The sequence below is a fragment of the Crinia signifera genome, chromosome 6 (genome assembly GCF_055691185.1).
Source record: "Crinia signifera chromosome 6, ASM5569118v1, whole genome shotgun sequence".
In the NCBI taxonomy this organism is placed as follows: Eukaryota; Metazoa; Chordata; class Amphibia; order Anura; family Myobatrachidae; genus Crinia; species Crinia signifera.
In genome coordinates this window covers 149,823,284-149,845,303 of record NC_139222.1, presented here as the reverse complement: position 1 = coordinate 149,845,303, position 22,020 = coordinate 149,823,284, and the positions used below count along the sequence as shown (strand labels likewise).

Below are 22,020 nucleotides of genomic sequence, written 5' to 3'. Positions count from 1 at the left end.
TGATAGTCAGGATTCCGATGACAAAGCAAGGACCATTGGAATCTTGACTGTCGAAGGTTATGCCATACCCATTCAAGACCTCTGCTATTTACCCTAGCATGCTGTCAATCAACTTCTGGGCACATGTTGGCTGACTGACCCCACTTTCTTGTCTAATCAATACTTCTCTCAGAAATTGTGGGGTTTTGTCTGTAAATTTGCCTCTTGAGAATTGACCACAAGTTCTCAATGGAATTAAGGTCGTAGTATTTCCTGGCCATGAACCCAAAATTTTGAGGTTTTGTTTTCTTAGCCACTTTTTACTTTTGCCTTGTGGCAAGGTGCTCCATCATGCTAGAAAAGACAGTGTAAGTCACCTGTACTCCTTTGTTTATGGCTGTGTTCTTCGATTGTAATCTTGGAGAAAACGTGTCCCCACACATGAATGTTCTCAGGGTGCTTTACTATAGGATTGATGGTAACGTGTCTGGGCTGCTCAGATGGACAGCTACGGTGGCTGTGTGACATCACATGAATCCCCTGTGACCCTTAGGCTGTGTGTTGCTTCGCAGCTAGACTGCTGGTCATGTACAAGTGCTTTTCTGTTGAGCGAAGAGCTCACACTTCTTTTATGTAAATGGGTATATTTGTTTTATTTGCAAGATCAATTCTTTTTGTGTGTTCATTTCAAAGTGAGCAGCAAATGTACAATAAGGCATTTTTTGTGGGATGTAATAGTCAGAATTCGACAGGTGAGAGATGCCAGCCAAACGCTGACTTAAAAAAAAATAATAATTCTCGTTTGGCTGGCATTCCACACCTTTGGTGATCTTGAACTGTATTACACCCTGCAGTTTGAGTCTATAAACAGTTTAGAATATACTTTGTACCAACGTGGTGGGGGCAGTTATCAAACTTTCATGCACGTTCGCCAAATGAAGGCACTCCACACAATTTCTCTCCAATAAAGGCTGTATTCAAATGCTCCACATTGCCAAGTACTTTCGGAGCCTCCGCTCCCTCCTCAGGGCATGGGCAACAGATGTAGACCCCCCCGATCCACCTGGTGTCCAACAGGTTTGAGCATTACGACCTGTCAGAAAAAATTGAATCGGTCGGAACCCCTTCAGACCTTTTCTAGTCTGAGACTGCTTTCTTTAATTGAGTATACTCGCCCCCCATCAGACTCTTGATAGTCAGGATTCCGATGACAAAGCAAGGACCATTGGAATCTTGACTGTCGAAGGTTATGCCATACCCATTCAAGACCTCTGCTATTTACCCTAGCATGCTGTCAATCAACTTCTGGGCACATGTTGGCTGACTGACCCCACTTTCTTGTCTAATCAATACTTCTCTCAGAAATTGTGGGGTTTTGTCTGTAAATTTGCCTCTTGAGAATTGACCACAAGTTCTCAATGGAATTAAGGTCGTAGTATTTCCTGGCCATGAACCCAAAATTTTGAGGTTTTGTTTTCTTAGCCACTTTTTACTTTTGCCTTGTGGCAAGGTGCTCCATCATGCTAGAAAAGACAGTGTAAGTCACCTGTACTCCTTTGTTTATGGCTGTGTTCTTCGATTGTAATCTTGGAGAAAACGTGTCCCCACACATGAATGTTCTCAGGGTGCTTTACTATAGGATTGATGGTAACGTGTCTGGGCTGCTCAGATGGACAGCTACGGTGGCTGTGTGACATCACATGAATCCCCTGTGACCCTTAGGCTGTGTGTTGCTTCGCAGCTAGACTGCTGGTCATGTACAAGTGCTTTTCTGTTGAGCGAAGAGCTCACACTTCTTTTATGTAAATGGGTATATTTGTTTTATTTGCAAGATCAATTCTTTTTGTGTGTTCATTTCAAAGTGAGCAGCAAATGTACAATAAGGCATTTTTTGTGGGATGTAATAGTCAGAATTCGACAGGTGAGAGATGCCAGCCAAACGCTGACTTAAAAAAAAATAATAATTCTCGTTTGGCTGGCATTCCACACCTTTGGTGATCTTGAACTGTATTACACCCTGCAGTTTGAGTCTATAAACAGTTTAGAATATACTTTGTACCAACGTGGTGGGGGCAGTTATCAAACTTTCATGCACGTTCGCCAAATGAAGGCACTCCACACAATTTCTCTCCAATAAAGGCTGTATTCAAATGCTCCACATTGCCAAGTACTTTCGGAGCCTCCGCTCCCTCCTCAGGGCATGGGCAACAGATGTAGACCCCCCCGATCCACCTGGTGTCCAACAGGTTTGAGCATTACGACCTGTCAGAAAAAATTGAATCGGTCGGAACCCCTTCAGACCTTTTCTAGTCTGAGACTGCTTTCTTTAATTGAGTATACTCGCCCCCCATCAGACTCTTGATAGTCAGGATTCCGATGACAAAGCAAGGACCATTGGAATCTTGACTGTCGAAGGTTATGCCATACCCATTCAAGACCTCTGCTATTTACCCTAGCATGCTGTCAATCAACTTCTGGGCACATGTTGGCTGACTGACCCCACTTTCTTGTCTAATCAATACTTCTCTCAGAAATTGTGGGGTTTTGTCTGTAAATTTGCCTCTTGAGAATTGACCACAAGTTCTCAATGGAATTAAGGTCGTAGTATTTCCTGGCCATGAACCCAAAATTTTGAGGTTTTGTTTTCTTAGCCACTTTTTACTTTTGCCTTGTGGCAAGGTGCTCCATCATGCTAGAAAAGACAGTGTAAGTCACCTGTACTCCTTTGTTTATGGCTGTGTTCTTCGATTGTAATCTTGGAGAAAACGTGTCCCCACACATGAATGTTCTCAGGGTGCTTTACTATAGGATTGATGGTAACGTGTCTGGGCTGCTCAGATGGACAGCTACGGTGGCTGTGTGACATCACATGAATCCCCTGTGACCCTTAGGCTGTGTGTTGCTTCGCAGCTAGACTGCTGGTCATGTACAAGTGCTTTTCTGTTGAGCGAAGAGCTCACACTTCTTTTATGTAAATGGGTATATTTGTTTTATTTGCAAGATCAATTCTTTTTGTGTGTTCATTTCAAAGTGAGCAGCAAATGTACAATAAGGCATTTTTTGTGGGATGTAATAGTCAGAATTCGACAGGTGAGAGATGCCAGCCAAACGCTGACTTAAAAAAAAATAATAATTCTCGTTTGGCTGGCATTCCACACCTTTGGTGATCTTGAACTGTATTACACCCTGCAGTTTGAGTCTATAAACAGTTTAGAATATACTTTGTACCACTGCATCAAACATTACAATTGGGTTATGAGATGCTGGGGTTTGTACTAGCTATGCTCTTTTGACCATGACCATAATAATTGCCCTACTAGTGGAGATGGAGCATGTTCTTGTGATAAGTGACATTTATGTGGTGTATATGGTGAACATTACACATAAAAAGAGAAAATGTCTTTGCGGTATTACTTTACTAGTATAAAGCTCTAGGCATATGCTGGGTCTCCTCAGTCAGCATGCTACTCCTGCAATTGCTCTGCCACACCTTCCTTCTTTCCACCTCCTTGCTATTTTACTTTCAATTCCTGTCTCAGACTGGTGAAGTTTCCCCGGTAAGATTATTTTGTAACAGGCTAATGTTTTTTTTCCACCTCTCTGGGCCAGATGTATCAAGCTCCAAAAAGTGGTAAAGTGGAGAGTGCTAAACAACCAGCCAATCGGCTCCTACCTGTCATTTTTCAAACCCAGCTTGTAACATGGCAGGTTGGAGCTGATTAGCTGGTTGTTTATCCTTCTCCATTTTATCACTTTTCGAAGCTTGATACATCTGGCCCTCTGAGTACTAGGCTGTATGGACTTTGAAAGTATTTTATTATATGTATATATGTGTGTGTGTATATGTGTGTGTGTGTATATGTATGTATATATATATATATATATATATATATATATATATATATATATATATATATATATATATATATATATATATATATATATATATATTCGGTACTTGTGAGTTATCTGGACGCCCGATTTTTTGATTGTATGCCTTAAGTTAAGGCATACAATCAGATGCGATGCGATGCGATATCGCATCGCATCGCATGCGATATCGGATGCGATGACCCGATTTTTCCATAGGAATCAATGTTAAAATGATTCCTATGGAAAAAGGGGTCCTTTTCATACCCCTACTATCCAAGTGGGCATGGAGTTGGATATAAACCTGTGGCGAGCGTAGCGAGCCACCGAGCCCGAAGCGTGGCGAGCGAAGCGAGCCCCGCGAGGGGACGGTATTCCGTGTCCCCTCGCGGGGCTCGCTACGCTCGCCACGCTTCGGGCTCGGTGGCTCGCTACGCTCGCCACAGGTTTATATCCAACTCCATGCCCACTTGGATAGTAGGGGTATGAAAAGGACCCCTTTTTCCCATTGAATTCCATGTTAAAATGGACTCAGTCCATTTTAACATTGATTCCTATGGAAAAATCGGGTCATCGCATCGCATCGCATCCGATGGTCGCATGCGATGCGATGCGATGTGCCCGATCCGACCCGATTTTCAAATCGGGCGTCCGGATAACTCACATGTACCATATATTCTGACAATATGTAATAGGGGTTGGGATCATTTGGTCTACAGCATGATAGTCGACAGTCATTAGTTCGACACCATTAGGTCGACATGGGATTTTTCACTGTTGTCTTTTTACCTGAATGTCAACATGGACACAGTTTAAAGTGCATCGCTCGCTATACATCGGGCGCCTCGCTACGCTTGGCACACTTTTATTCTCCCACCATGCCCATGTGGATGGTAGGGCATGAAATACCACCTGTCAGCACATGTCGGCTCAAAAAAAACATGTGAAGTCCCCATCTCAACCTTTTGACTGTCGAACTAATGACCTTTCGACCTAGAACCATGTCGACCTAATGACTGTCTACCATCATGCTGTAGACCAAATGACTGCATCACTGTAATAGTATATAAAGTACAGAATAGCTATATAGCAAGCATACCCATTTTTTTTTTTTTTAAATGGTAAAAATATGGCATTTTCCCTTACGCTTTACTTTCTTTTTTTACAGGCACATATACTGTCAAGTTTTTTGATGGTGTTATTCAAACAGTTAAAAATATTCATGTGAAGGCCTTCTCCAAAGATCAGGTGAGATACCGTATAAGTGAGTAGTGCCCTGTTACTTCATCTTAGGCTGGTGTGTGTGTGTGTGTTTTTCTTTTTTATTATCGTCATCCTATCCACGTTTCTATCTGATCTTTACTCTTTAGAGAAGTACTGAATGGAAAGTGTTACTATCGGTGCACCTAAAATCACCCGGTTTAGCTGTGCAAAGCAACTTAATGACTAAACTTTCCAGTAAGATCACATCGGGAGGCTGCGAGCAGTGATTTCTGCACCCACTGCCACCCAAAAGGCAGAACAATCTAATTGCTACCAGATTGTGAATTTATGTAGTGGGTACGCAGATAACAATTCCTCCTCCCATTTGTGCTTTAGCTGGTAAGCTAAAGTTTGTGTTAAGATTCTTTTCACTGTTAACATTCGACTTTAGGCCATGTTCAACCCTTTATTTTTGTTAAAAACATTTAAGAGTGTGTTAAATGTTTAAGATTTTTGTTTAAAACGCAGAGTAAGTTTTTCCTGTTTTTATGGCACTTCTATTATCTGCATGTTGGTAGGGATAACCATTGCTGCCTGGTGATCAGTAATGTAAATTATTTTCAAAGCCTGGAGAAAGAGTACCAACCTGCAAGATTCTGTCATTTTTACAGGCTGTATTTGGGAAATATTAGGAGCTTATTGGGGTTTCCCTGCGCTTTGATTCATCCCTCCCTATATGACTGTCAGTTTTGGAGCGTTCTGAACATTTTAACAACTTCCTTTTTTAGGCCAATGTTGCTCGTTCAAAGCAGAGTGAAAGGCCCATGGAAAGCACTTCACCTTCTGATAAGCATAGAGGGAAATTCAGAGAACAGAAAAAAACATCAGAAAATACCAGCATAGAAAAAGAGAGAGCTCCTTCCACAGATAAAAAATCAGCACAGCCTGATAAGGACAAAAAGCCACTAACACGTGAAAAGACCAAGCTTCCTGTTGTAAAAAATGAGAAAGAGGACAAAGAGAACATATCTGAAAATGAAAGGGAGTCTTCTGCAGAAACTCGCACAGATGAGAGGAGTGGGCAAAATGACAGTTCAAAAGCACCACATGAAAATGGTGACCGCAGGAAGAAACGGGATGTTTCATCTTCTCTCTCATCTTCTGGTAAGTGGCCTAAGGGAATCTCGATTTTAGTGGAAGTTGTCAATTTACATGCACATGAAATGTGGCCATTAAAATATACTGCTTACTAAGTGTGGTATACAAGTTGGAAGAGGACATTAAATAGTAAAATGGGCAACAGCAGTAAATATTTGATAGACTGTTCATTAACACACCAATCAAAATAAACACACCAATCAAAATAAAGGCTCAATGCTTTTCTTGCTTGTATAAAAATAACCGTATGGTTTTTTCAGTTTGGTGATTTGTTAAATAATTTCCTCTGTGACATGTTTTGACAGACCAGGCATCACAAACCCTTCAACCAGTAATGTTGGAGCTAAGAAGGAGAAAGATCTCAATAACATCAGAAATTCATATAAAACGACCAAGGCTGGAAAAAAGTTAGTACATCTAATAGGCTGCTGGGTGTTAAGGGAAAATTGATAGGACTGACCCTAAAGAGGGGCAGAACTGGGGGCGCTTACTGTGAGGAGAGTCTCCTGCAGCTGCTTAAAAGCAGGGTAGTTCCCTCCAAAAGTGTAAACCATGTACAAGAAAAAGGGATTAAGCATAGCAGCGCACTCAATAATTTCAATTAAGATAAAAAATTAATGAGTAGATTGGATGAGCTTTACACAAAGTTTAATAAAACATATTAATAAACATTTGCTTATAACTACAATAAAATAAAGACATCCACAAAAGTTATTAAGTGTTCCGGAGAGTCCGTTCTTATAGTACCCCAATGTATTAAAGGGAATATGAATATAGAAATAGTTACCAACATTGAGGGTATGTGCAACATCTGCTTGTATCCGTGTGGTCGGCCCAATGCTGGTATAATTAATCGTTAGTCCACTGCAGATGAATTGGCAACAATGGTCTGCAGATAGAATTTCGGTTTAACTTTTTCCAAGCTAGGCGTGATATCCAAAGGTGGTAGCTGGTATTAGGTCTTATAGCAGGATACAGTAGATTGGACAGATACAGTCCCAAGGAGTTGATTCAGACTACAATCCGGGGTTTTGTGCAAATGGTGGGTATCCAAGCAGCTGGCTGATGTGTTTTGCTATGCTTGGTAACGGCAAATCTGCAATTCTTTCTGCAGACCATTGTTGCCAATTCATCTCCGTTGGACTTACGGTTAATTATACCAGCATTGGGCCGACAACACAGATACAAGCGGACGTTGCACATACCCTATCAAGGGTGGTAACTATTTCTATATTCATATTCCCTTTAATACACTGGGGCACTATCGGAACGGACTCTCCGGAACACTCGTTAACTTTTGTGGGTGTCTTTGTTTTTACCTATATTTTATTGTACTTTTAATCAATGTTTATTAATGTTTCATAAAACTTTGTGTAAAAGATCATACAATCTATTCATAGATTTTTTTTTATTTTTTTTTTTTAATCATAATTGAAATGGAGTGCGCTGCTAACCACCTTTTTCTTGCTGGGTGTTAATCCCTATACTTGTAATGCAATTTGTAAATTTCTTCATTACTTTTAATTTCTATTACTTTTCAGCTAACGCACATACAGTAGCTGTTTTGAATCAGATTTTTGTATGTTCACTGCATGTACCGTTGTGGTTGACACGTGCAGTAGTAAAGATGACTTAATAGACCTAAAGCTATTTGGGCATCTGTACAATAATACGAGAAGATTATGGAGTGATGGGATAAACGCAAACTTTTTTTTTTTTTAAACAACATACAGTATTTAACCATTTTAAAATGTATTTGTCACAGAAAAGAATGCTGCTTTAGATGCACATGATAATAATGAATCTGTATCGCTTGGAGAACCACAGTCATATGCTGAGGATAGTGAGGATGAAAAGCTCATTAGACCTACTAAGCTATCTCCAAGCCGGATTCAGGAGGACCTGCATGTTGTGGAGGTACCAGCACTATCTGCACCAGCAGAGGAATTGCTGGTTGAGAGTGGTCCACCTGTCAAACAAGAAGGTTGGTTGCTTTTCTGATTGATAAATTAATAGTTTAAGATTGTGTTTACAGTATAGTCTGTACAATTCCCTTGTAAATATCTTTATTTACACTAAGCGACTTCTCCCCTCGGAGAAGTCTCATTCAATCCCCCTTGGGCCGCCTGGGACCATTCCCTGCCGCCGGAACAGGATCCAACCACGAAGATGGTATGTGCAGCACGTATGATCTATCCAATGTGAACGGGGCCGCACATCGAATCTGATATCACTCACATGCTTTTTGGGCCAATTTCGCCCGATCTGCCACAATCCGGTGAATTCAGGCCCAAACTGCATACTGTGCGGGGACCTTTAGCCTTCATCTCCCAATCTTTCTTATAAAATCCTTTTGTCTTCAAACTATTTAATTTGGCTTGTGAACAAACTGCCTAAGTTTTACCTCTTGTCCAAAACTGCAGGTTTTTTTTTCTACATCACAAACTTAAACTTCAAATACGAATTCCCTTAAGATCTGATCTGAGCATGTCCCTCCTCTTTTTTTAATTTTTTTTTATTATTATAACCTTTTCCCGAGCTTTTAACACCCTGTGTATGGGTCATTAGGTTGACCAAATGAAGGTTGACAGGGTCATAAGGTCAACATGGGTTTTTCACATTTTTATTTTTTGTCCCCAATGTTGACATGGACATTCAGGCTCAGTGTTTCGCTATGCTCGGCACACTATTCTATTCTCCCGCCACGCCCTAGTGGATGGTAGGGAATGAAATACCTCCTGTTGGCTCAAATAAAAATATGATAAAAACCCATGTCGACTTTCATTGGTCGGCATAATGTATGCCGACCTAACGATCGTTTCCTCTGTAGAGTTCACTAGCATGACGATATAAACGCTCAGCCCACCCTACTCCCACCTATATTGCTACAACTGCTGCACAATTGCGACTGAGATAGAACCTTATTCTGGTCCGTTTGCTTCCCTGCATGTTCATGCAGGGGAGCTATGGTGTGAGACATGAACAGTTCTCATGTGCAGCTGCTTGGTGCGAGTGGCCACAGCAAATTGATTATTTGCCAGCCACTCGCACACAGCACTGAGGGTGGGGGGCGGCAGCGAGTAGTCATGCCCATTGGAATGCACAGCGTTTCGTGGGTGTTCCCATGGAAATTTGGTGTTAGGGCAGGCAGCTGATATCCCCCGCCTGCTTTCCGCACAGGGCGCCTGCAGACCTAAGACACCACAGAGGTGGTTTAGTTCTGCGAGTGCTGAGTATGCAAAACATCCTTTCTTCTACGATCCCCATGGCAGCCAATACCTAGGGATTTCATCCCACAGCCTTGAGTTAGACAGGTTACTTTTTTTCCTGGGACCTCCCCCTCTGGTATAAATCCCTGCTCCTCCCCTTCCTAGATGTCTTTTTTTCCTGTCTCCTTGTTAGTTGGATAGGATAAGCAGTTTTACTTTTTGTTTGGGCTCACCTCTTAGATACAGGGCTCACTCTGGGGGAAGCAGCATGGGAGCGTGACCCCTGTGGGGATTCTGTCCATGTTAGCTGCTGGCTCTGAAATCCGGAAGAAGCATGTGGATGTAAGTCTTCTGTGGGACAGGAGAGAGCCTCGGATGCCTGACGCTGACTTTACTGCCAAGTAAAGCATGGAGACGGCGGGCGGCGGACTACGTTTCCCAGCAGGCAGCACAGGATCACAGAGCGCCCGCCGGAAGTGCGCGTCACTTCCGCCTGTTGGACGCGCCGATGGGACTACTATCACCCCAAGGCACTGCACCTATGGCGGCCGCGAACGCTGCGGCTAATGAAGAAACTACAAGCCACAGGATTATGGGTGTTTTTTGCTCGCTTCACGTGGCGCGCTCTGCTATTTAAGGGATCTTCTCAGTATACTGATGGCAGTCCATTCGTGAAACTGTGGGCAGAGAGAGCTGGGCTGTGTACCTGGAAAGGTAAGACTTAAGACCTCTTGGAGGAGGCTATTGTTTTCTGGACTTTTATGCCTTATTTGAGCTGGTATTAAGAACAGTGTGTATCTATGCAGGTTTTCTCAGGAGTTGCCTACTACTGCGTAAAGATGGATCTGCCTCTGAAGGATCTCATGGACTGGATGAAGCGGTCGTTTGTGTCCAAGGAGGAGTTTGATTTAAAGGTTTTTTTTATTTTCTCAAGAAAAAAATTGAGTACAAATAGAGCATTCGTATACATGTATATGTAGATATAATACAAGATGGTACAAATCCGCAATAGAACAATTAAGGATCAGGTCCAATGTGCTTTGAGCTGTACATAACAGATTATAATATCTTTAGACTACTGAGTAGCGTTTAAGATATTTCGAGCAAGAAACCAAAAATCTTCGAGGAGATGTACCTTCTTTCCGTGTCCAAGGAGGAGTTTAATGAGAGCCAGGGTCATAAGAGATCTAGGGTACAGGCTGAGCTTGAATCTATTTCATCAGAGGAAGTGCTTGAAGTAGAGGATAAGTCGTCTGAGGAGTCTGGTGAAGTCAATGAGGAGAATAGGGTGTTTAACTTTGACGTTGTGGAGAATGAATTAAAAAACATTTATAAAACCATGAACTATAAGGACACGGTGGTTCAAGCTGAAGGAGAAGATGTGTTATTTGAGGATAAATCCAAGAAAACAAGACATTTTCCTGTTCATAAAGTTATGAAGAATCTGATATCTAAAGAATGGGTTAATGTGGAAAATAAACAGGGGAAGTTGTTTCGCATAGATCACATGTACCCAGTGAAGGATGAGTCCTTTTTACAGTGGTGTGGCCTTCCGAAGGTAGATGCGTCAGTAGCCGAAGTGACCTCCCGTACGACCATCCCTTTGGAGGACGGGGCCTCCTTCAAGGATCCGATGGATAGGAGGATGGAGGGGTCCCTCAGGAAGCTACATCTATCTGCAGCGGTCGCATTAAAAGCTAGCGTCTCAATCGCATCAGTGGCCAGGGCGCTACGGATCTGGAGTATGAATCTTCACTCAGATATTGAGGAACGGATATCTAGGGCGTATATTTTGAAGAACTTAGTATGCAGAAAGCAGTGGAATTTCTGTGTGAGGCCTCGTTGGACATTACATCATTTTCGGCTAGATCGATGGCAGCAGGAGTCGCTACGAGAAGAGCACTCTGGTTAAGGTTTTTGTCGGCAGATACGCATTCTAAAAATAGACTGGTTTCATTACCCTTTGAGGGTTCATTCCTTTTCGGCTCTAAGCTAGACACCCTTATCCATCGCATCACTGGAGGGAAGTCACTGAAATTGCCACAGGAGAAGAAATTTAAGTACCCAATGTCTACATCGGCAAGACAAATGTATAGGGATGCAAAGTCATACAGGCCAGGAAGACCCTACAATCAGAGGGGTTCATTCGGTATCTCTAGGAGGTTTTTTCGTGCCAATTTCAGAAGAGGTTTCAAACAATGACAATCATGGAACGTCAGCCGTGGGAGCCAGTCTTCTAGGATTCGGAAAGCAATGGCTGACCTCGGTGCAGGACAAATGGGTGCTAAATATAATACGCAAAGGTTACAGTTTAGAATTTGCACAGCTACCAAGAGGAAATCATTTTATTCAGTCAAGGATACCCACATCTCTTATAGAGAGAAGACAATTACTGAAGATTCTGGATCAGTTGTTAGAAATCAAAGCAATCGAAAGAGTGCCACCAGAGCAAGAAAGAAGGGGGTTCTATTCAAGCTTGTTTCTAGTGGAGAAAGCTACAGGTGCCTTCAGGTCCATCATAGATCTATGATTACTGAATCAGTATATAGAGGTGAAGAAGTTCCGCATGGAGATGTTGAAGACCATTACCTCGGGCATCAGGAAGATGCGTATTATCACATCCCGATACAGTTTCCATTGAAGATTCCTCAGGTTCTGTGTCCAGGGCTGACAACCTCTCCAAGGGTCTTTACGAAGGTTCTAGTGACATTGACAGCGATTCTCAGAAGAAAAAGTATTCAAATTTGTCCCTATCTCGACGATCTAATTGCAGCCGCATCGTCAGAAGGGGTGTTAAGAGACTTACAGGTGGTGATGGAGGTTCTGCAAGAACATGGTTGGTTAATCAACCTTCAGAAAAGCCAACGGTACTTCTTTACTTTCACGGCGCCAGCATGGCGCCGCGCGTCAGTCCCCTTGCGGGGCTCGCTTCGCTCGCCCACGCTGCGGGCTCGGTGGCTCGCTACGCTCGCCACGCTAATTAAAATCAACTCCATGCCAACATGGATAGTGGAGGTATGAACTATCCATGTTGGCATGGCGTTAACTTAGTTTATTTTACTTAATTAGTGGCGAGCGTAACCCGGAAGTACGCGCGGCGCCATGCTGGCGCCGTGAAAGTAAAGAAGTACCAAGCCAACTAATGCCGGTTCAGAGAATAAAGTTTCTGGGCGTAATAATAGACAGAGAACTTCAGACTACTCCTTTCAGAAGAAAGATGTGTAAAAATTACCTCTCTCTCTCTCTCAGAGAAGGTATCAATGAAGGTGACAGTCCCAGTGAAAGAATGTGTGCAGTTATTGGGGATGATGTCATCCACGATTGGTGTGGTGCCTTGGGCACAATGGAGGATGAGAGAACTCCAATGGGCCGTTCTACCCCATATAAAGGGGAGAGGCGATCATTCAGGCTGGGTGAAGTTAAACTCTGCAGTAAGAAAATCGCTAAAATGGTGGATGGAGCCAAGCCTGAACGAGAGGGCAATGTCTCTGTATCTACCCCATTTTCAGATCATAACGACAGATGCAAGCCAGTCAGGCTGGGGCGCCCATTTCAAAGAACATACGGTCCAGGGGCTTTGGTCAGAAAGAGAAAGTGCAGTCATCAAACTGGAGAGAGGCAGAGGCAGTATGGAGAGCAATAGGAGAATTCGGTCACAGAGTGATCCGCTCTCATTTAAGAATTTTCTCGGACAACACTACTGTAGTAGCGTACATAAACCACCAGGGAGGAACGAAGAGCAAAGATCTAATGGTGGTGATGTCCAAGATACTGACATGGGCGGAGGCATCAGTGAGTTCCCTTACAGCAGTGTTTGTCCCAGGGAAGGAGAACATACTGGCCGACTTGCTCAGTCGGAACAAGGTAGCCCCAGGGGAATGTGAATTGGACACAGGAACATTCGAAGAAGTGGTGAACAGATTTGGGAGACCGGACGTAGATCTGATGGCGACGCACATCAACAGGAAGGTAGAAAAATTATTTTCAAGATACTATCTTCCCCGCACGTCAGCAGTGGATACCTTCTCAGTCAAGTGGGTGTGTCAGCTCGGATATGTCCCCCCCCCATTCCCCTTAATCCACCGAGTGTTGAAACAGATAATGGAAGACCAGGTAGAAGTTATCGTGATACTACCATTTTGGCCCAGGAGGGCCTGGTTTGCGATGGTGCTCAGGTTGTCCTTACAGGAGCCCTGGACTCTCCCGATTTATTACGAATTTACTGGTGCAGGGTCATCAGACACCCAGACCCAGCAGCATTGTTGTTAACTGCTTGGAAATTGAGAGGGATTCTCTGAGACGAAGAGGTCTTTCTGATCAAACTATTTCAGTCCTTCTTCATGCAAGGAAGGAAGTATCTTCTTCAGTTTATTACAGAGTGTGGCGAGCATTTATAAATTGGAGGGGATCAAAAGAGGAGCTGGAAGAGATACCTACAGGAGAGGTACTTCAGTTATTATGCAAAGGTTTCTTTGATGGGCTAGCCACTGCTACGCTTAAAGTGCAGATCTCGGCATTGAGTGTCCTGTTAAACAGAAGGCTGGCAGAAGAGGACCTCATTATAAGGTTCGGAAATGCAATCAATAGATTGAGGCCTCCAAGGAAATCATTAGTTGCACCTTGGGACTTAAACCTGATTCTAAGAGCATTGGTGAAGGAGCCTTTTGGGCGTTATCTGAGATATCTCTGAAATTTTTGACGTGGAAGATAGTCTTCCTGGTGGCAGTGACCTCCGCTAGGAGGGTGAGCGAGATCCAAGCACTCTGGGCGGAGGAGCCTTATATCAAGATCATGCCTGATAGGGTGGTGCTAAGAATGAACCCGTACTTTCTACCAAAGGTTATATCGTCATTCCATCTCAATCAGGAGATTTCATTGCCAGCGTTCTATCCAAATCCTGAAAGTAAGGAAGAGGAACTGTGGCATAATCTGGATGTGGTAAGAGGAATTACTACATACCTGGAAAGATTGAAGGATGTAAGGAGAGCTAAGAATCTGTTTGTAATCCCTGAAGGAACAAGAAAGGGTTTATCACCAACAAAGCAGACCATCTCAAGATGGATACGGGAGCTGATAACCTTTGTTTATCAGGAAGACGGTAAAGAGGTTCCTTCCATCATTAAGGCACACTCAACCAGGGCGATGGCGACATCCTGGGCCTGGAAGGCGAAGGCTTCAATCAAGGACATCTGTGAGTCGGCAACTTGGTCGTCAGTGCACACCTTTGCGAGGCACTATGAGCTTAATGTATCTCTGCCGCAGTTTGGAGCTTAGGTCCTGCAAGGGGTTCTTGACAATTAAAATTCTTGACATTCATGCTTGGGTCCCTCCCTTTTTTGTTCTTACGCTTTGGTATTTCCCTAGGTATTGGCTGCCATGGGGATCGTAGAAGAAAACAACCGATTATGCTTACCGATAATTCCTTCCTTTTCTTCATAGAGATCCCATGGCAGCCATCAGTTGCCCTCCCTTGTTGTCTTTTTTTTCCTAGGAACCTAATATGAAGGAGACACTCAAAAAACATCTAGGAAGGGGAGGTCCCAGGAAAAAAAAAAAACTGTCTAACTCAAGGCTGTGGGATGAAATCCCTAGGTATTGGCTGCCATGGGATCTCTATGAAGAAAAGGACTTATCGGTAAGCATAATCCGTTGTTTTCGCATGCCTGCTGGGGGATCGCAGCGTGTGAGGGGGTAGCAGGCGGCCATATGACCTTGTGTGACTTGGAAAGCATAAACTGTGGGGTTCTGAGGACTGAGTAGGAAAACCATTGCTCTATAGATATTTGTCTGTCTTATGAACTGGGCAATCCCCTTTCTTTTTCATGTCTGAATTTTATTTTTGTCTGCAGTACATGTTTCGTGCTTGCAGCTAAGGGCTCAATTTTAGGTAGGCTGCTTTTCATGGGTTCCCCATACTGATTGCTATGTTACACGGTTTTCTCTGAAACCGCGAATGTCCTACCTGAGGGCACATTATGTTGGCCTTGAACCTGTTTCCAACATAGTTGATAGCCCACCTCAGGCTTGCTCCTCTTCTCTCTTTACCTCCAGAAATCACTGGACAACCATTTTAGAGCACATTGCTGCCTCATCATTTACACATTTTGGTTATTATACAGAACCATTCCTGCCCACTTAACACTGCATGGGTTGTTTCTGTTTGCATGTGTTGGTTGAGTGCTGTATTACGGTCACATTATGGGCCCCTTTGGGTCTGTGCTTTTACCAGTGGCCTCCAGATACTGTTTGAAACACTTATGGGGTATTCAATCAGGGGTCACGGCCGATGAGCTGGCCCAACAGCTGTAACCCTGTCCCATTCTCGGACTGTTTGACCGAGAACAAGCAGGTGGAATTCAATGTCCCATCTGCAGCAGGACGAGAAGGTGGCCTTGCCGTGAGCTGCGGCCGGGAGATCGTCACTTCCCGGCAGACCGAGCCCTACTGCTTAAGTCGGGCTCATTCTGCCGAGATACCCTGTTCAATGCTGTCGGAAGACTGCATTGAATAGGGCCCCGCAGCCATCTACCGATGGAATACCCCCCTTAGTGATTAGGTTTTTAGCAGGCTAAGCTTTTTTTCCCCACAACATTCCCCTATGTTACAGACACCGCTGCAGCAGTTTTGTGTTTATGTGGCATATCATGGTTGCTTGTTTGGTGCTTAGGCTGTCTTCGTGAGGCTTTACCCACTGTTACCTTTGCCTCCTACGGGCATGAAGAAAAGGATTTAACAAGGTAAGACTAATTCACTTCTAAATCACTTTTTTTTTTTTTTTTTATTGTCACTTTTAAAGGGAAGACTGAGGACGCCCTAGCTGTGGAACCAGAGCCTCCTGATGTAAAGAAGTTGCAATCTTCAGAGACTATTGCAGAGTCTGCTTCAGCTGATGTTCTGAACAGTCTCCCTGATCTCAAATCCGATGACCTGGTCAAAGAAATCCCTGCACTGAATGACATTCAGATGATCACTGCACTATCAGGTTAACAAATAATGTGCTTCCTTTTTGTTTTGGTTGGTTTGTACTTTTTCTGTTTTCGGCTATGAAGAAGTACAGTATATGGACTAGCAGCTTAATTTTTCTTCTCCTGCATAACCATTCTACTACCTACGCATGCTATGGAGGGAACTAATTCACTTCCTCTATTCACAACCTCCATCTTATATGATGTGCATGGAAATGTCTATCTGTACTTTTTTTTTTTTAAATGAATAGAGTAGCTGCATCATGCCTATTGGCATGGAGAAATCAATTTAAATCTGTTTATTTTCTGCATGCTCATTGATCCATTGGGGCTATTTGAATAGTCCGGAGACGGGAACTTAATGTGGGTTTCTTTTTGGGTGTGAGTAGACCAAAACCAATGGGTACAAAGACTGATCAGATGCAAACTGTGCTGCTTTTAACAGGTTCATTTACTGGGTGAGAAAAAAGGTCTGCATTTCATTAGCCCCAGGCTAACCCCCCCCCCCCCCCCCCTTAAACGTTTAATGAATGGGGCTAACTTAATTTGGCATGTAGGTTCCGAAGCAACATTGTTAACAAGCAGACCACTGCTGGTTTCTGTTACCTTGGTTATCATTGGCTTTCCTGAAGCCATTAGTCTAGTCTGTTGTATAATGTTGGGACTAGGGAGGCCGATCCCCGGATTTTGGTCTAAAATCGTCAGGATTTGAATCCCGGGATTGAAGCTTCCAATCCCAGGATTAGTACCCCCATGAAAAAATTCCTGACTGACTGCTCCTTACCCCCAGTACTGCTGTTCAAGAGTCTGAACAGTGTGCGCTGTGCTAATGCGCATGGCAGCGCCCAGGCTGCGTAGCGTGACCCCTGACCTCATGTAAATGCTGCACAACCCGGCCACCACAATGCCTCTCCACGCAGCACACTGTCCCAAACCTAGACAGACGCCCACTGTGCCGCCCACAGCTGCCCGCCAGAGATGGTCAGATGTTCCTGTTGCTGCCTGTCACCACACCGCGTAAGTGACAGTGCAGGCCGGGGTGGGGGCAGGCTTAGAAGTCCTCTACAGTGACATTAGGGGGAGGGGCCATTTTTATTTACTGAGAAAGCCAATCCCGGGGAATTCCCGGGATTGTGCATTTTTCAATCCCGAGATTGAAAAAAAGGCCCCGGGATTGGCATCCCTAGTTGGTACAAGGTGACATTGGCCTATGCCGTCTTGGACGATCTATAGAACTGAAAATTTTAAACAATTTGTACTGGGTAATCACCAACATAATCACATTGCGTAAAAGTCTGATTTGGTTCAGTCTTGCTTGCATGCTATATGTTCTTTGTGCTAATGTCTATCCATTTCAGATAATATATTAAACCAAAATGTTTCTAATACAATGGACTTAAAAAATAAATAAAGTTGGTACTTGTGTATTATCACGGCGCCCCCGATTTCCATCACAGGGCATTGTACAAGCAAAAGTCGCATCGTATGTGATATGATCGCATGCGATGCGACACGATTGTACCCGATTTTTAATTGTACAGGCACCCACATGCCTGAATCCTATGTTAAATGCCCCCCCCCCCCCCCCCCCAACCCGATTTTTAGATTGTACACCCACCCTGATGGGTAATTACTATGTTAAATGCCCCCCCCATTGTTAACGCCAACCCACTATCAACGCCAACCCGAAGCGTGGCGAGCGGCGGTGGTACGCGTCCTCCGACCTTTTCATACCCCCACTATCCATGTCGGCGTGGAGTTGATTTTATACAGTAGTGTTACCTCTAGAAATGAGGGCGGGCAGGGCGCCGCTGCACGGGGGCAGCGCAAGGGGGTGGACCGGGCCCGCCAACGTCACAGTTGTGGGTGGTCCCGGCAGCCGTTACCGTGCTGTTGGGGAAGCACTGGGAATCGCCGTTTAAGGCGGCGCTGCACTTCCCCGTGCACACAGCCAGGGCAGGCACCAGGCTGTTTTAGCAGGGCGCTGCTAGCAGGGCAAAGCGCATTTTGCCCTGTAAAAATCGGGCAGGGCGCAGCACCCAGCTAAAACAGCCTAGCGGGAAGTGGACACGTAATACTTGTGAAGTAATGCGCGTGCGCTCGCCTCGCTGCGCTCACCACACTATATAAAATCAACTCCACGCCGACGTGGATAGTGGGGGTATGAAAAGGTCGGAGGACGCGTACTGCTGCGCTCGCCACGCTTTGGGTTGGCGTTGATAGTGTGGGGGGGGGGGGGGGGGCGCATTTAACATGCTCATTACCCATCAGGGTGGGGATACAATTAAAAATCTGGTCTGGGTGGGCATTTAACATGGGAATTAGCCTAAATCGTATCGCATGCCATGCGATGCAACGTGATATTAAAAATTGTACACTCAGTCTGGGGAAAGGCTCAAATCGGGTCCCATCGCATACCTTAATTGGTGGTATGCGATGCGATGGGCGCCGTGATAACACACAAGTACCAAAAGGTAGTCCTATTGGCTAATGGAGTAAACTTGAGACTGAAGATATGTTGTGTATGCTGTTCTTTACAGTGGAAAGCTTTGCGATTCAGATCTGTCCAGCCCACTTTTAATGGATTGATCCTGTAGTGCTACAGCAATAGTATCCAGTACTTGATGTAATGGCACAGTGATTGTTAAAATTGCTGATTTTTTTTTTTTGGTCAGTCGAAAAATCTGTTATTTTTTTTTGCCATAGTCCGATAAGGCTTTAGCATACATAAAAAGGGGCATAGAGGTGAGGGAGGACAGTGTAATCATGCCACTGCATCAGGTGATCGGTTTACCATAAGGACTGTACACAGGACACATGGTCACCGTTAATATATGGAATACTCTGCCACAGAAGGTTGTGATGGCAGAATCAATTGATAAGTTTAAAAAAGGATTAGACAAATTTTCAGCAGATCAAAAGTGTGCAGGGTTATAACTATTAATCCTAATTTACTACAGAGGATCCATAATAAATTGGACGTCGAGTCTAGTTTCTAACAGACAGACATTAATCTCAACTGGGTCATTACACTGCAGGTGATCATATAGGTTGATCTTGATAGACTAGTCCTTTTTTTTTTTTTTTTTTTTTAACCTCAACTACTATGTAACTATATTTAATGCCCATGCCGATTATTCCACTGGTCCAAAAATCTGTCCTTTTTCCTGTTTTCGACTTTGCGGGCATTTTCGACCACTTTTGAGTCCCTTTTTGCCCATGCCAATTCGGCCAAAAATTTTAACTGAAAAGGCATGGTTGAAATTGTTCTTCCCCCAGATTCTCAGAGGTCTGCAGACGTTCCTTTTGACTTCATGCTTGGTTTGTGCTCTGACATGCACTGTCATGTTTGGGACCTTATATACACAGGTGTGTGCCTTTCCAAATCATGTCTATTTAACTGAATTTACCACAGTGTACCTCAATTAAGCTCTATGTTCATCTTAAGAATGATCAGTGCAAACAGGATGCACCTGTGCTGAATTTTGATTTTCAAGGCAAATGTACATGTGATTTATTAGTTTTTAATAATTCTGCAAAAATCTCCCCAAAAACTTTTTTCACGTCGTCATTGTGGGGTATTGTCTGTGGAATTTTGAGTGAAAAAAAGTGTTCCATTTTGGAATAAGGCTGTAACACAACAAACGGTGTAAAAAGTGAAGTGCTGCGAATAATTTCCAGATGCGCTGTACATGGTCTGTGTAATTCCAATACAGACTCCTCCTCAACCATAACAAACAAAAACATATTTGTGCAATAGATGCAGTGAGGTTGATGCTCCTGATGTCCAGCTAAGGTTGGGGAGTATAAACTTTTTATAAATATCCATGTGGTGACTATTTCCCTGCAATGCTCATGCCCCAGGAGTATTTAACAGCCAGCACTCTAATGTATATGGCTGTCTGTAATTATATGGATCACAGCTGTCCAGTTCAGCACTCTATTATTTTGTTTAGATGTGTCCACATCTTGCACGACTCCTACTCTTCCATCCCTTTTTTTCTTTCTTTTTTTAAATCTTCCGAAAAAGCAAGATTTGGAATGTTTTTTGGGTCACCTGTTTAATTTTGAAAGCGAGACAAAGTTGTTGTTCAGTGAAAGTGTGCGCGGGAAGGTCAGGGGGGTCATACCATAATCGCACTTAGAAATAGTCTGTTAAGTAACTGACTAGATACATTTTTGTAATTGAAATAGCCATAAAGCAAACCTAGTGATCTTGAGCTGTGGGCTCTACTTGGTTTGATGTTTGGCTAGTCTGTGTTAAGTGTGATGATTGGTATGTAGTAGTTCTACAAAAGTTTAAGGGTTTAGTGGTGATTAAGGATCAAACTCATCATAGACACGTTTGTTTGTTGATAACTTTTAAAGACCAAAATTAATATTCCTTAATTTGTGCTTAAACTTTAGTGTCCTTGGCCAGTATTTACTTCTTTTTTTTTTTTTTTTTTTTTGAAGAGTACGTTAAGAACTAACATTGTTTCTGCACAGCACTCATTCCCCAAATGTATTGGGCCTCAATTTGCAGAAACGTAATGGTGCTTAAGATCAGTGTTTCTCAACCTGTCCTCAAGGCCCCCCAACAGTGCACGTTTTCCAGGTCTCCAGACACAATCAAAGGTGAAATAATTGGCTCAACCTCTGTGGATCTGCCTCTTCATTGCTGTCAGTCAAGACAGCATTGTATAGGTACCCGCCGCTATTTCCCCTGTTGGAAATAACAGCAGGGATTGACTACCCCCCTTAGTTCGTAGACCCTTTTGGCCTTGATTATGTTTTGTGAACCTTTTTTGTAAAATTGGAACGATCTCAAGCTTTCGTATGGTTAGTTTGCTTTTTACTTGGTTTTTCTGCTATGTCACACTTATTTCCTGGTAAAGAAAAGGAAAAGCAACCAGCGCTGGCAATGTATCTCAAATAATTTTGAAAATATAAACATTTATTTAGACAATATAAAAATCATAAAAGATAAGTTGATAATTCTCATGTAATAAAAAAAGGTATTTAAAATAATGATAGTTATGTACCCTTGAGACAAATTGATGATACTCCTATATCCAGGATAAATAGCAATGGCATACTGCTCCTGAGGAAGCTGGGAGACCTTTCCCAGGGAAACGCTTTGAGCCTGAGCACTTATCTTACTCCTGAAGGTTACAATTTGAACAGCAGATTTGATATGGGACCTTTCTCTACATCAGTGGTTCTCAACCTCGGTCCTCAGGACCTCCCAACAGTGCACGTTTTCCAGGTCACCCGGCAGGTACACAGGTGCACTCATTATTCACTGACACATTTTAATAGATCCACAGGTGCAGCTAATTACTTCACTTGTGATTCTGTGTGGAGACCTGGAAAACATGAACTATTAGGGGGTCCTGAGGACAGAGGTTGAGAATCACTGCTCTACATGGTCATCACTCAGCCCTGTTCCTATTATGGACTGACCAGCGGCATCCATTCACCATATACCCAGGTATACCGGGCCAATCATCAGAAATCATCTGCACAATCTGTTTACATCTGGAATCGGCCAACTGGTAATACTATTTGCTGCACTAATTAAAGACATCCCTTTGCTATTTATCCTGGAAATAGAAGGATCATGAATTTGTCTCAGGGTACATAACCATCATTAT

At 43.4% G+C, this 22,020-nt stretch overlaps 1 protein-coding gene across 4 annotated transcripts in view; it reads left to right on the top strand.

The window, feature by feature from the left end:
• Positions 1-22,020, top strand: part of PHF20 (PHD finger protein 20) — a 94,723-nt gene that overhangs the window by 32,013 nt on the left and 40,690 nt on the right. For all 4 annotated transcript variants that reach the window (XM_083147615.1, XM_083147612.1, XM_083147616.1 and 1 more), the window contains exons 5-9: positions 5,018-5,097; positions 5,841-6,216; positions 6,516-6,617; positions 7,976-8,194; positions 16,216-16,401. In XM_083147615.1, coding sequence (XP_083003741.1) covers positions 5,018-5,097; positions 5,841-6,216; positions 6,516-6,617; positions 7,976-8,194; positions 16,216-16,401 — 963 coding nt within the window. The remainder of the gene's footprint in view (positions 1-5,017; positions 5,098-5,840; positions 6,217-6,515; positions 6,618-7,975; positions 8,195-16,215; positions 16,402-22,020) is intronic.